General features: G+C 36.5%; 1 protein-coding gene across 7 annotated transcripts in view; it reads left to right on the top strand.

The window, feature by feature from the left end:
- Positions 1-8,531, top strand: part of LOC107761364 (serine/arginine-rich splicing factor SR30-like) — a 65,479-nt gene extending 56,948 nt beyond the window's left edge. The window contains exons 2-16 of one of the 7 annotated variants that reach the window (XR_012702937.1): positions 1,319-1,407; positions 2,338-2,403; positions 2,549-2,623; positions 2,723-2,825; positions 2,925-2,971; positions 3,071-3,128; positions 4,593-4,642; positions 4,802-4,858; positions 4,940-5,058; positions 5,129-5,212; positions 7,432-7,565; positions 7,824-7,893; positions 7,964-7,997; positions 8,103-8,162; positions 8,253-8,531. Coding sequence is in view for 2 of the 7 variants with exons in the window: in XM_075238521.1 (XP_075094622.1) it covers positions 1,319-1,407; positions 2,338-2,403; positions 2,549-2,623; positions 2,723-2,825; positions 2,925-2,971; positions 3,071-3,128; positions 4,593-4,642; positions 4,802-4,858; positions 4,940-5,058; positions 5,129-5,212; positions 7,964-7,997; positions 8,103-8,162; positions 8,253-8,267 (857 nt within the window). In the remaining 5 variants the exon portion in view is untranslated. Of the gene's footprint in view, positions 1-1,318; positions 1,408-2,337; positions 2,404-2,548; positions 2,624-2,722; positions 2,826-2,924; positions 2,972-3,070; positions 3,129-4,592; positions 4,643-4,801; positions 4,859-4,939; positions 5,059-5,128; positions 5,213-7,431; positions 7,998-8,102; positions 8,163-8,252 lie in introns of all 7 variants that reach the window. The other 6 variants (XR_012702939.1, XR_012702938.1, XR_012702936.1 and 3 more) reach the window with 6 other exon arrangements.
- Positions 8,532-15,527: the final 6,996 nt, after the last annotated feature.

The following is a 15,527-nucleotide window of genomic DNA, read 5'->3' as shown; positions in this document are numbered from 1 at the left end:
TTTTCTGCCGGTGCCAACGCCGGTGTTCGGCTTGTCGTTGCGTTGGCAGTCGCCATCGGAACAGCTTGGTTTTCGTTTTCAGTCATCATCTTTTCTGTAAAAGAATGACACAAACAAACGTTTAATACACGTTTTCAAACTGGAGTAAAAATCACGTAGATTTTAATATCCAACAAAACGCCACGAAGGCTTAACTCTCCAAAACGGGAGTACACAAACCACAAAGGTTTTAGTTTGCAGAATAATAAGAATAACACAAGTACAGAAATAAATATTAAATTCCTTAAGATTGTTATTCCCGGTCAATATTGCTGTATTTGTAAATATTAATTCTGCAAAATATAAGTTAACGTAATGAAACAATAATAATAAATTCGAGCCCACTGAATTCACAGTGTTTCCTTAAGGAATTTAATCCCCTCCTAGTACCCAAGGTAATGGATTATTTCCTCCCAGGATAGAACGAATAACACACTGGTGTAGCGGTACTTCAAACCCCAGTGTTTCGGCGAACACAAAGTTCGGTAGCAAATCACACTTACAGTTGCTTTGTTTGAAGTTAAAAACAATGCAGAACGAAGGAGTATATACTCAGAAAAACGTATGGAAGTTCTGAGAGGAAGGAATGCAATGTATAGCCAATTTGTTGAGCGAATTGTATGTTGAGTTGAGTATCTTTCTTCAACATTTGCTGCTCATATATATAGCAGCCAAGAAGGAGTGCAAGACCAAACGTCCACCCTTCATGGTGGAGCAAGCATTACATGTTTGTGGAGCAAGCACTTCATATGACACGATAACACCAGAAATGACTTTCGTCATACTAAACACAGTGAAAAGAAAAAGAACGCCTTTTGATATTTTCTCTTCATATATCTGGTGTTTGCTTTGATTACTATTGCTGACAAGCATAATCTTTTAGATTAGTTTTAGATTGATCATTTATGATATTTGCTACTCTGTTGCTTGTCATATAACTTCGTTCTGTAATTTTACGATGCTTTGAAGAGCATTATGTAATTTTGGTAGTTGTAACATTATTCTTTATGTAGAAGCTCTTCTTTGAAGAAAAAGATACTGTAATAGTTCCATATCGTCTTGCGTATTTTTGCAATGTTACTTTACTTTGTTTTGCCCTTCTTTAGTTGGCCATTCGTTATGGCCTTTCACTGATGAGCGTCAGTCAACTCTGATTAATTCCACCCCATTCCCCCACCACCAAAAGAATTAACAAAAATTCTTCGTTGCATTCCAATTGTTCACTTATAACCACTTCCAATGTTTGAACAAGCTGCATTCTTTTGGTTAATGGTTTCAGGCATAATGGGTCGTTTAAGTCGGACTATCTATGTGGGCAATCTTCCTGGTGATATTCGTGAGAGAGAAGTAGAAGATTTGTTTTACAAGGTTAGCTAGATAAGTTACTAGTTCCCTGGAAGGACATATTTTCTGCAATTTGATATGTTATAACTAAGTTATACATTTACCTACAATTTGTTTCTCCTTTTATGTTGGCTTACTTCTTGTCATCTAGAAGGGTGCCAGCATTCCATGAGAACTTGCACTCTTGGGTGGATTGGAAGAGGAATAAATTTGTTTAACACAGAGGGAAATTTGGGGGGTTAAATGCAAGGATTCATTCTTGTAATATGTTTTATATCTGGTGGCATATGTGTAAGTTGTGCCTAAGTAGATTAGGAGACCTTGTGCATTGTCTATCTTTCTTGGTCTTCTCAGGTCTCTTGCCTTTCATATCAAACTGTTAAAGTGATAAGAGGTGTTTAGTCTAACTTCACGTTCTAAAAAAGAGAGTAGTCATCTCTCTTTGGTTTGCTAGTGTGTGAAAATACTTGCCTTTTCCTTCTTTTAGCTTAATCTCTTGTTCTTAAATGATTTGAACCTCCCCGTTGAGTTTCCCATTACTGTCACAGCACCCATTTAGTCTTTTAGTTTTTTTTTTTTTTTTTTCTTTCAGCTTTCTAAAAGCCCCTGAAAGTCATCTAATTTGGCACTTTTGGGATCATGCTCTTTTACCTAATGGAACAACTGGTAGCTTTACAATATACATGAATTTTTTTCTGAGAAAAGATGGCTTATTTTTTAATTTATTATTATAGATTCTTTCTGTTGCTATATTTGTCAATTACATAATTCCTTTTTTGTTCATTTCTAAGATGGTTGACTAAAGATCATTAAAATTTATGGTTTTTTTTATTACGTGTTGGCTAACCATTTTGGTGTTTGGACCAGTTTTTTTGCCAATTCTCCCCTCTTTTTTTTTTTGTTACCTATGCCAAGTTTCTAATCTTTTGAATTTTCTGCATGAATTTCCTGCAGTATGGGCATATCGTGGAAATTGATTTGAAAGTTCCTCCTAGACCACCTGGTTATGCATTTGTAGAGGTGAGTTCTTTGTTAGGAATTGAATCATTGAGATGTTAGTTATTCCCTTATTGTATTGGCGGATAGCTCAATTTTCTGCATATGTTTCCTCATGCTACATCATGTTCGATAGATCTCATTGTTGTCATTCTTTTGTACGTTCCAGTTTGAAGATTCTCGTGATGCTGATGATGCCATCCATGGACGCGATGGCTATGACTTTGATGGACATCGATTACGAGTTAGTTGTCTCCTCCCCTCCCTGTCTTTTTGGTGATGTGTGGTATTTTGGAAGTCAGATTATGTTCACCATTGTTGTTGTTTATTATGATTTCTGTAGGTTGAACTTGCTCACGGTGGGCAAGGATCATCATCATATGATCGCCACAGCAGTTATAGTAGTGGGAGTCGTGGCGGAGTTTCTAGGCACTCAGACCATCGCGGTTAGCCTGATTTTAGTTGTGTTATCATAATTCCTTGCCTCCTCGACATTAAGCTATTTCATATAGTTATGATTTCATGCTAAAATAAAAACTTTGCAGTTCTGATCTCTGGACTACCATCTTCTGCTTCATGGCAAGACTTGAAGGTTAGCATGTGTTACAGTTATCTTGTTATGATCAGTAAAGATTTCAGGAACTTGCAAGATATTTTGATCAGTGTGGTTTCTTTTACTTGGTCTTGCTAGGATCACATGCGTCGAGCAGGAGATGTCTGTTTCTCTCAAGTTTTTCGAGACCGTGACGGTTAGTTAGGTTATTGAGGCAGTTTTTATAGTTGCATTTGTTCAATTCTTAATGATTTTCATTAATGGACATATCTTCCCAGGAGGGGAATGTACATTGGTTTCTAAGTCATACTAGTATTTTACATATTTTTGCTGAAAGGGTGTCTAAACAGGTATTTAACATAACAAATTAACACGTGAGACAATCAGGTTCCTTCTTGATCACTGGTGCTTGTATCTTACAAAGAAAGACCCGAATAGCATGGTATTGGTAGAATGTCACTCGTGATAGGGCAAATACTTCTGGAAATATCGTTAAACAAATATATTAAACAATTTATCTTATTCAGTGTTTAGGGAAACAGGTGTTACATCAAAATCTAAATGAATGCTTATTATTTATCTGACTTTGAAACCAGATATGTTTAGTTTTGAAACCAAACAGGATAATGGTTGATTTTCAACAAAATCAAGGCCCTTCACATCTCAATACTTCCGTTATAGCTCCATTGTTCCTTTTTTTTTTTTCCAATTGATCAGTTTAAAGAAATATTTAGAAGCAAATCAAGATGTTTAGTCTGGGTATTTTCATTGTTTATTCAGCTTCAATGTATTAATTTTCTATTGTTTGAAAGTGTTTATGATGTTTTAGGACGTAAATAATTTTTTAACACAACTATGTTTCAGAATAAGATCTTCAGAAAAAATCCAAAAACATAATTTGCTTTCCGAAAGCCAAACTCATACCATAATCGAGATTCAATGATCATCTTAATATCACTGATGTCCGCAATCAATCGCATTGGGAGATTTTTGGAAAGTAGTCTGAGGGGAAACAGAATTAAATACCCCAAAGTGTTCAAATTTTTTCTAGAATATAGTCAAGCTAATTTCACTAAATATAAAAAATATTCTTGTTTACTGTTCCAGTAGTTCCTTTATTTTCTTAAACTTCCAAAGACAGCAAGGGTCAGATAAATTCAGAATAAAGCCTACATTATTGCCAATTACTTGAACCGAAAGGATTAGAAAAACCATCGCATGCATATATGATCACTTACAAGACCTGTACGCTGTCTAACCTGATATTTCATTTTGCTCAAAGATAAATTTAGTGAAGAAAATCATTTACCAATTGAAACTCCTCAAGAACATCTAAAGGCATTAAGAAGATATTCTTTGGCTTCTAATTTCTTTAGCTCAGTTTAAATAAAAGTTTTTAGTTGGGGAGGAAGCACTATAAAGATCAGTTAGCTAACACTTCTCTGATTAGGCACCATATATAATGGGTCGCTTAGTGTGCAGTCTATTTTATCTTAATGCACTAGATATCCGTGCATCACTTTCATGTAAGGCTCGTGACAATTAAAGAAAGTATGCCTACTCTTTTTGTCCTCCATTCTTTCTAGTCTGAGTTAAAATTTCAATGATGTGTAAGCATTGCAATAGAAGCGGTTGATGTTAGCTACTGCTATTTTTGCAGGCTTGAGGGGGATTGTGGACTATACCAACTATGAGGATATGAAATATGCGGTAGGCTAATAAAAGCTTTAAGTGACTTGTTTTAATCTGTAATATCATATCTTGGTTCTTCTTCTCCTCTGGAATAATAAAGGTTTTCTGGTTTAATTAATTCCTTGCTCCTTTGTCAGTCTCCTCATTTATCTCTTTTTTTGTTTGTTTCTTTTGCAGATAAGGAAACTTGATGACTCTCTCTTTCGCAATCAGTTCTCTCGAGCGTATATTAGGGTCTGTTCTCTGTCAGTAGTAGAAATCCTGGATCCAATGTTGTGTTTATGCATTAATTTAACTCAGTTATCTACTCTTTAGGTGGAGGAGTATGATAAGAGACGTAGCTATTCCAGGAGCCCAAGTCCATATTATTCAAGAGGCAGAAGTTACTCAAGAAGCAGGAGTCCTCGACGGAGCTATAGCAGCCAGAGCAGAAGGTTTAGTTTCTGACTGTCTTTTCCATCACCTTCAGAAAATTTAGCATGTTTACTAACAGTCATTCGGCAGTGTGTCTCCTAGGGGTAAATACTCTCGTCGCTCCGCGTCTGTCTCGCGCTCAAGGTCTTTTTCCCCTGCTCGCTCTGTTTCTAGGTACTTTCTTTGTTTCACATCAAGGTTTTTATATTTCTCTTATGCTTTGCTAAATTAATCATGTTTCAAGTATAGTTAAAAAAAAAGTTTTCATAGTCCTAATTCATGCTTTGTAGCATATGAGCGTGTCTTATTTGAATTCTTTTTGTAAGTCTGTTACATGTAGTCTACCTTAATTGCTAGGTGCGGTGTGCTTAGTAATGTTCTTCTTAGGATCCTCCTTTACGTTCGTTTGAGCAGTATCCCCTTTTTGGTGGTGTTTTTATGCTTTATGTAATGGAAATTCTATATGAGGAATCAGCAGTATGACTATACAGTGGAAAACCTATGTTGATTTGGGAGTCTCTTTGTTGTTTAGATGTTCAGCTCCTGTTATCTTCATGGTTTTGATTGGTTAATGTAATGACACCATTGTTGGAGAAAGGACTACTCACAATTTTCTATGCAGTTGAGTGTTTTTTATACTTATCTGGAGAATGAACATCAAAGTTTCTTGGAGCTTTTGTTTGCTTTTTCTTCTTTCTGCCCCATGCAAGGCTTTAGACCACAGTTTTGTTTTGTTATGTTTCGATGGCTCTGTCTGGTTAGATGATCAAGCAGTTCTCATTGTTTGAAGTTCCATTTTCTGGAGATAAATTGGGTCAAAAAGACTCACTTTGTAGTATCACCAGAATGTATAGAATTAGACATCTAAAATGTCTCTCTTTATCTTTCGAGAGCTACAGAAAGATAACATTAGTACTGAAATTAGTAGGAATAGCAATGACCATATAATTATATAAAATTGGGGAGAGATATGAATTGGATACTTTGTGGAGTAGATAGATGAGGAATTGAGAATTTGGTGCTATAAGAATTACCAACGAGAGAAGAATATAAGTTTTAGATTGGTCTGGTATGTTGGTAGTTTTGCAGCAGCAAGGAATCAGAGTAACCGAGTTATGAGATGATCTACCTCTTTATTGCCGAAGATTGATGGATTTGTACCTTCTATTCTGTAGGATATGTCTATCCGCTTTTATTAATCTAGAAGATGTTGAATTTTAAGTAGTGGAAGCGTGTGAAACCGTAGCTGTACAGTTACCAAGTACGTCCATCTGTCTTTTCCGGTCTTTCAGTGCGTATTTTTCTTTTCTCGCTCGACGGATTTAGAGGTGCTTAAGGTTTGAAGCTAGGTGCAATGCAGGTGGTGTATTTCCACAAGTCGCTGCATTGTGCGTCTTAACCAAAACCAGCCAACTAAATGCTTTGTTACGAAATATTAAGCTTATTCATGAGGCTCTATCAAGATGATGTTACTAACAAAAAAATATAGCCCTTAAAGTGATATTAAGGAAACGTCACTGGGAATAAAAAATTAAAAACTTAGTATAAGAAAGCTAGTCACTCAAGCTGAATTAGATATCAAAAACTGCATATTTGCTTCTAAATAAGAAATTCTTTTAAACGGGTTCGAACGTTGAACTTGATTTCGTGGTTTTACTTCATTATTTCAATCAATTGCAGTTTCTTAATTCTTTTATCTATGTAAATATTTGTATTTTGTAATTATTATATCTTGTGTTATATGTCCAGCAACCATGTATTTTGAAGTTTCTGTACAATACTTCTGTTATACATTCTTTTTATAAGTAAAAATTGCCAGTTTTTTACGCTTCTCGTAGGGTGACGACACTGTTCTCCCCACAATCTAGGGTTGTAGTGACTGGAAATTTCATCTTGTTTGGGGGTGTGGGAGGAATGGTTAAAGAGGTGACCAGCAGGAGAATTTTATGGGTTATTTCTTTTTTGGGTGGGGAGGGGTTGGGTTGGAGTTGAGAGCCTGACTATCAGGGACTTCTCGTGGTTTCTTATTGAATTATCTTCTGGTTGTCATTGAGTTTTGAGGATGGACTTTGTAAGTTAGGATCTTCTAGTTGAATGATTTGATATACCTACTGTGGTTAAGACGATTTGATTTTTCAAACTTGAAAATTGATTTCCAAAACCATTGGAGAATGACTTCCCGAAAGAACTCTGAAGCATTATTGGTGGGATGACTCTAAATTTTCTTGTCTAGTTCTCTGAAATTCCAGGAATAGTTGAGATGCAGTTTCCTCTTTCCATTGTTCTTTTCTTCCTCTCCCCAATCTCTTTGATTCGGTATTTCTTCAGAACGAATTACCAGCTTTATGGTTAGTAAGATGATTACGAAGATTGCCTTTTTTTTTGTTTTCTAGATCTTGCATTCCGTGGCGATCTGGGGATTGCTTTTTAGGCAGGTGATGTCCAATGGTGCTCAAATTCAGGCAACTCGCTTGGTTGTGGCAGTAATATGTTTTAGTGGATGAGCGCCTCTGGTAAACTCAGGATGGTAAATAGCATTTTAATATGTTATTAAGGAGGATTTTACTCAAAGCAATATATCAAATTGTTTTTGGGCTAATCTCGAGGGCTCTGAACGTGAGAACACTATTGAATAGACAAATAAAAATTTAATTTGTTTCTTAGAGCGTGCGGGGCGGTGCATGCATTTGTATGGTATGACCTCATAACTTGGACGGACAATCTCCAGGAAGTGTGTTTCGATTGGTTTTTGTTTCAATTTGATTCTGTTGGTTGATTGATATAGATTGCTGGCAGCTGTTGCTAACTACTTTGATTGTGGACGTGGAAGTAGCATGGATTCATTTGGATCAAAGGTCGTTCTGGAACCTTTTGGCTACAGAATTCTACTGATATTAACTAGGATTGTTTCTGGTATTTTTGCAGATCTCAGTCACGATCCAGATCTCCACTGTCACCTGTAAGTAGAACTAGCGTTATATCTCTTTATGGATAATGCAGTTCAACTATGCTTTATTAAATCGCGTATCTAAGTTATGATTTCACAAACTTTGCTGTCCTGTAGCCACATCGTCGGAAGCATGCAAGGAGCCCAAGCAGGAGCCTCTCTTATTCTCGTTCATCGGTATGTTTGAATAGTTATGGTGAGGTGGCAGTGTTAATATCATCATTAGATCTATTTCCATGTTCGTCATATAAGGATGGTTATGTGCAGGGGAGATCCGACTGAGCCTTTCCAAGAAACAAAGGGCAGACTGAAGCCTAATTCAGTGCAGACTTGTTGGATGTTTAGGGAATTGGCTTTTAGCTTAATGTTTACTTTCGTTAAATTCTTCAGTTGTCACATTTAGAAATCAAGCTTTGAGTTCTAGCTAGCTAGTTGTACTTCCTAGAAACTGTTCTGGGTGCTTTTCCAACTGCTGAGGGAAAATTGAGGACATTTAATCTGTTTCATTTGAACTCTCTGCTATAAGCATTTCATCTTCTCATTTAAGCCATATAATTTGTGGAGCAATACTGGCATCCGGGTGGTGACAACAGGACATCTGCTTTGTGTCGAGGAAGAATCACAACTACTTAAGTCCATTCTTAATGGAAGAATCGACAATTTTTTAGGCTAGCTAATTATATTTAATGAATGGATTAATGTTGTCCTCTCTCGATGTCGTACTAGAATAATTAGCTCATGGCATGTTGTTAAGTGTCCCCAAAAATCACTCAACATAAAAGGAAAAGAAAAGAGAAGATAAAAAGCATACTGAGATACCTGTCAATTTTTTCATATTTAGTTCAAAAAGAAATACTAAGAGATGTTTGATTCACAACAGCAGATTATAAAACCCCCTCATTTCATTTCTAAAAAATAAAAATTTCACCATTTGACTATGATCACATGTTAATCAAAGCACACCTTACAAAAATATCTTCGTTAAATTGGTTCAACACGGTTACCCACTCTGCAAATGCACTGAGATTCATACAATTCACTGAACTTTTTATTTTCAGTTTTCTCTTTTTGTTTGTTCCTCTTATTTTGACAAGAAAAAAACGAGAGACAAGAATAATATATTAAAGCAATCAAATCTATTTCCTATAGCAGCAATTTGACAACTAAATCCAGTTTATACTTTCCCATGTCTTCACAGTGGTGCCTATAAAAATGAGATTTAGGACCCTGAAGTGTGATGAGTTTATGCATTGATACGTATGATTCTTCAATCTCGAAAGATAAAAAATCAGAATTGGATTTTCCAAAGATTTCATAAACAATTTGCGAGCTCTTTGAAGACATTTTGGAGTCTTTAGACTGTTATTTGTCAAGTGTAGCATCTTCTAAATGACATTTTGATTTTGGGTCACCTTGAATGTTTTAGATCTAATTCATATTTGGAATTAAATGCTCTTACAGTAGGAGCTTAATTAAGCAATGTAAGTTGTGTGATGTACATGTATTGATGTAAATACACAATTTCTTTTTACTTTCTATATTCCTATATTCAATGATAAAGATGGAGTATTTGGGATCAGCAGAATTCTAAAACCACAGAACCAACTGAGAAAATTGTGAAACAAGATAGAAGAAGGGAGAAAACTGTGAAACTAGATAAGAAGAGAGACTTTTTATTGCCTTTAACAGATTTGTTGTCAACATACGGCGCCATTAGCTAGAACGAAGATTATGTGCCACTTTTCAATTCTGAATTATGTCGTGACAAGGGAAGCGCTTCATTACTCTTTCTCATAATGTTAATTTAGAAAATATTTGACAAGCTACCGTATGGGTTAAAATTTATCTCTCATAAAACATTCCTAGGCCGCCACGTGTCGAAATAATCTAATTAACAACGAAGGTCGTGATCGAAGAGTCAACAAAGACTGAAGTCGAGGAGTTGCCAAAGAACGAGGCCGAGGTCGAGTACCCTTGATAAAGTTATAACAGCTAGTTTCAAGATAGGACATTAAATATTAGAATATTCTCTGCATTTGTACTATTAGAATTTTTAGGAACATGTTCCCTATAAATAGAAAGAGACAATGATTGGGGACATGTAATATTCATTTGTAAAATATACTTTGACTTTAAAGAGAGAATCTGGTCTTATTATAAGCTTACAAAAACAACCTTTTTACTTAGATTCTGGTCCACACTTTTCCACTAGATCCGAGGATAACTCGGATATTCAAAGGCTTGCCCATCATTCATCATTGTCAGAAAGAACATCCGTTGATTTCATCCCTTTTCGAGTGACTCATTCGTTCTATTTACATGTCACGACCCAAATCGATGGGCCGCGACGGGCACCCGGTACCTTACTCAACCGAGTACCAATATAACGTATCTTTTCGTATAATACTATCATAGATAACTGACCTGGAGAGGCAGACGTGAGATAAGCAGAATACAACATGAAATACCAACTTATACATAAGACATACGACCTATAAAACCAAAATAATCACTCGTACACTAAACATAGGCCGACAAGGCCATACAATCTTTTACGTACATGACGTCTGTCTACAAGCCTTTAAGAATACATAATTGTCATAAAGGTCGGGACAGAGCCCCGCCATACCAAACAATACACATCTAAATCATACTGACCAAACAAGCAACTCCGGAGCAAATGGAGTGCACCAACATCTTCCGCTGAGCTGATCGCCTACTTGGAGGACTCTCGACCTGTCTATCGAAACTTGCGGGCATGAAACGCAACGTCCCCAGGCAAAAGGGATGTCCGTACAAATAATGTACCCAGTATGTAAGGAATGAAAATCAGTAAATAGACATGAGAGAAACATGGAGAAAAGACTCGACATGTACGTCTACATAACTCTGTGAATCATTTCATTTTTATAATGTCATTCATATGCGTATAAATGTCATACCATGCATAGGTATATGCGTTCATAACATCATCAAGCCTCTGAGGGCATCCCATCATATCATTTCGGCCACTGTGGGCAAATCATCAACGTATACCAGTTGATCAGGTGGTGGTGCGCATATAACACCATAACCTTTTTCCATATCCCCTATACATATAATATACATATATACGCGTATATAACGCCAACTGGTCATGGGTCAATGTGCATGTATAAATGCATGAAATGCATAAGAATTACTTTAATAAGATTTCTCAGAATTTTATAAAGTCAACATGCCTTTCGGATAAACTTTATCAAATATGTATTTTTCTGAGACCCATGAACAGATGATAGAATAATAAGACACATGGGGAATCAACAATATAGACACCCCTAATATTTCTATGAATAGAGTCATTTATTAAAGTTGCGTAATTTGCTCGTTTTATTTGTATCATTTGAACCACGCCAAAAGGAAAGAAGGGATAGCCTTAACATACCTGAGCCGATTCTCTTGACAGTCCTTCTAACACACGTCAATTGCGACAACACATAATAACTGATCGAAGTAGGAAAAAATTCATATGATATTCTTGAGAAAGATTGTACCGTACTTTCTTAGAATTGTGCAAAAATCCTGTTGCTATAATATTACGTAGTCTCGTATAATTTTTGTAATAAAATTACGTTGCTAATATCTAGTCTTTCATGAGTGAGTTTGCTGAAGCTTCATCTCTTAAATTAGTAGAGATGAGCAAATCATTTTGGTGAATTTAGAGAAGTCTCACGTTACCATTCAAATCATATGATATCTCTCTTTGAACGCTGATTTTTCTCCATTACCTTGTAGAGATGCAAAGTGAATTTAGAGGGGTCTTTATTTCTTTGGGTGTGGGCCCTACTTGTGTGGTGACTTGACCAAAGAATGCCTAAATTATGCCACCTAATCTCAAGACTTACTTAGTCACATTAGGCTTGATTAAGCCTTCATGCTTGCTGCCACGTTGAGGGGGGTGTCCCCCTTAAGCTTTATCCAAAAATTCCATTTACAAATTAATCTCCCACTTAAAAATCTATAATTATCCAATTATCCCTACAATTAAGAATTATCTCAAATTACTTATAATACTACTCACTTTTTACACACTTTGTAAATCTTACTATCACGGTCATGTAGGTACCTTATATGGTACTAGTCCATAAATATCGGGTATTATAGCTCGGACCATATTTTATCCCAAATTGTTAAATTTCGACAAAACTCATTTTCTTTGATTCGTTTACCCTTTCACCTTCACGAATTTACTCATCACTTGTTTGAAGTAGCACAATACCTATAATCCCAAAATAATCTCATTCCCGAACTTACGTCGATTAACTTACGACGAAATTTTAACGTACAAAAATGCGGGATGTAACATCGTCGTAATATAATACTGCGAGGCGTAACATCATTCCCCCCCTTTGGAACATTCGTCCTCGAATGTTGACTGATGCACTTATCATTTTCATAACCTATGTCTTCCGAATACTTTAGTACTCTTCTTGCCATCTAGGCAACTGTTGTGTGAATAAATCCAAAGGCCAGGGCATTCCCCCCTTTAAGCCTCTTTCTCACACCACGACTTGTAGTCAGAATCCTTCTATTCTCGTAACTATTGCTATCTTCTATCATGCAGCATGTACAACTCAAACTTTGTAGGTGCGCCTATGCGACACTTCTCTCCTCTTTCCTCCAGCTCTTAGCCAATCTCTAGGCCTCACTTTGTGAATATATACAAAATTATCTCAAGCTGTCCCCCTGGGCGTCACTAGCTTTACTACATCTAAGTAGGCCATGCTATACCATAACTCTTACTTCGATTTATTGTTACTGAGGTCTGCGACCAACTCCAGGTTGCTCTCATTGCTTATCCTATATGCATAAAGCTAAGTCTTTTAACGCTTCTTCATTACTGTTCATCTTAAGACTGATGGCCTAATCTCGTCTTGTACTTTGTCTTTTATCCATCCATTGTCGATTCACCTCAATGTTGATCTTACAATCTTCCATTGATAACTTGAAACTTCTTACGTAATACATTGCCGCTAGGGCTTATGTTGCATCGAGGAATATTTTAAGTGATTTTTCTGATCCACTTAGGGGCAATACTGTACTTCAATAATTGTATTTTATAGTATCCCAATGCGATTCACCTTACATGGGTATTTTAATCTCGTACAATTCATGAAATTCTCTTCAAGTCATTACTCAATCGAAGGCCCAAACGTCATCCTTTATCTATCACAATCACACCCTCATTCTACTACCAGGGCAGCATTCCATCTCTTCTAAATGCTACTAGTCTTAGACTCCTTTGAGTTCATTCAGGCTATACAGAGCTTTCTATAACTTAGAGAAACCATCATCTCTCTTGTTTTCACTGGCTTAATCCCGAGGACTTATCCATACTTGCCCTTTCTTATCCTTACTTCTGTCTTCCTAAAACCTTATCGCTTTACCATACTTTAGCTTGCGACCTACACATATCTATTTACATTATTCGCAACCTTCCTTCAACTTGCTTGCACCATAGATTTCCTTGTGTTATTCTAGAACATCAAGCGAGACATCACATCATTTCTAACTCTTCTTTACTCTCGTAACTGGACCTCTCGATACCTAAAAATGATCGACTCGAAGATATGTCACTGACGACATCGCTATCATTCCTGGATACTGAATCCCGCGTTTCTAGCCTTCTATCCGCAGTACGGGCTATTCCCAACCTTCTGCATTTAAGTATCTCGTACGTTGTTCACTTTTACCTTACTTACCTTAAAATCTCACATCACATCTTCTATCTCTTTCATGACCTCCCTTTCATATAGGTATAATTCATATCCACAACTTGAAGCTCTATTATAATACTTGCACCTCTTGTGCATACATAATCTGGTGAGATCTTCATACTGACTTCTTATAAGGCTGGTACTTTTCCGACTAGCTTTATCATAGAGCCATTATAGAATATGTCTACTGTACTATCTCTCTTGTATTTAAGAGTGATCCTGCAATGTTCTCAATCACGAGGTCTAAATTTTCTTGGTCCAATAATCAGACTCCTGATTTACTGAGTTGATGTAACTCTTTAGTTTCCTCTTCCTTCTGATCAGCCTTCATGTAGGCTTAAGCTATCTTCCGATATGCGGCTCATGTGATTAGTTATTACTTTAGTCTTTTATGGGCGCTATGGACTATCCATGACACAATCTTCTAACAATTCAATCCTTTTGTCTATGCCCTAGGCTCAATTCTTTCTTTTACTTATACCGGGGTCTTCTACGGCTGTATGATTGTCACATATATGCTGCATGGATAATACTCTGAAACTTTAAGTGCGTTCATAACGTAACTAACTCTGGATCATTAATCGAATAATTCCTTTCATTCCTTCTCAGCTTTCTTTAAACGTAAGCTATTACCTTTCCTGATCTTTCTACCCCTTGTTGCGTGCATACTTAGCTTATCTTAGTTCCCACGCATGCCAGAGTTTTCGTGCAACTCATATGATCTCGAATTTTACTTTTTATTTTTACTTCCTATTCATTAGCCATAGTAGGTTCCACTTTCTTATGGAGTGCATACAATGTTGTAGTGAGACTGTTGTTACACGACCATTTCCTCTTTAGGTCACTGTGCTTAGGTTGAAGCTTTCTTACTTATTTCCTCAGCTAGTCTTTCATTGTAGTACTTAGGGAGGATCCTCTGACTCTTGTACAACGGTGAGCTTATTACATTGTATATTCGACGGACCTTTTGATGTCCTTCCTTGCCTATAATTATCCGTAGTTACTTACTTCCATGCCCTTGTGCTTGTAGGGTTGCTTCTGAACTGATATTTTGACTATCTTCCCAGTGGCACTCTCTTTTATTCCCGTAATACTCATACAGTACTTTTAACTACCCCAATTCCTATCTGAATATTTCTCAAGTATCACAATGACATTACTGCAAGGTTGAATTCACTATATTGGGTTTTACTATATTTATCTTGCATGATCTGCTGACTCGTCTGTAACCTCCTGTTTAGCCATAACTAGGCTCTTCCCAAATCAATTACTAACTACTCGTTGGCCCATTCTCATATCAATATTCCACGTAATCTTTCTTGGGTTATTTCCTTTGTCTTAACTTACCTTTCGCACTGGCTCCTTATTTATCAATAACATCCCGGGCGGGGACCCTTATTTCCTTTCCTTGACGTCATGTTTGCATAATGTTCTGGAATCGTAACATACCTGTAGGATTTGAATAAGTGTAATCTCATTCTTTTTTCATTTTTACCGCATTCTTCCTTTACTATTCCATGATTACTAGAACCACCAAATTCTGACTTCATGATACATCACTCTATATTCCCCCCTTTAGGGGAGTACTAAGAGTTGGAGCTACGACGATCTACCTATAGATGTTTTACCTCTTCATCTTTGGCGTCTTTTCACATCATCGATGACCCTTACTCTCCTTATGGTTATCCTTCTATACCAAGGATAACAAAACTCCTTACTCACGAGGATGACACTTAGTATAACTGGCACATATTGTCCCTTAAGCTTAACTTTGCTTACATTTCTT

The sequence above is a fragment of the Nicotiana tabacum genome, chromosome 19 (assembly GCF_000715075.1).
Source record: "Nicotiana tabacum cultivar K326 chromosome 19, ASM71507v2, whole genome shotgun sequence".
In the NCBI taxonomy this organism is placed as follows: Eukaryota; Viridiplantae; Streptophyta; class Magnoliopsida; order Solanales; family Solanaceae; genus Nicotiana; species Nicotiana tabacum.
Note: the sequence above shows the minus strand (reverse complement) of the source record. Positions and strands in the feature narration are given on the sequence as shown.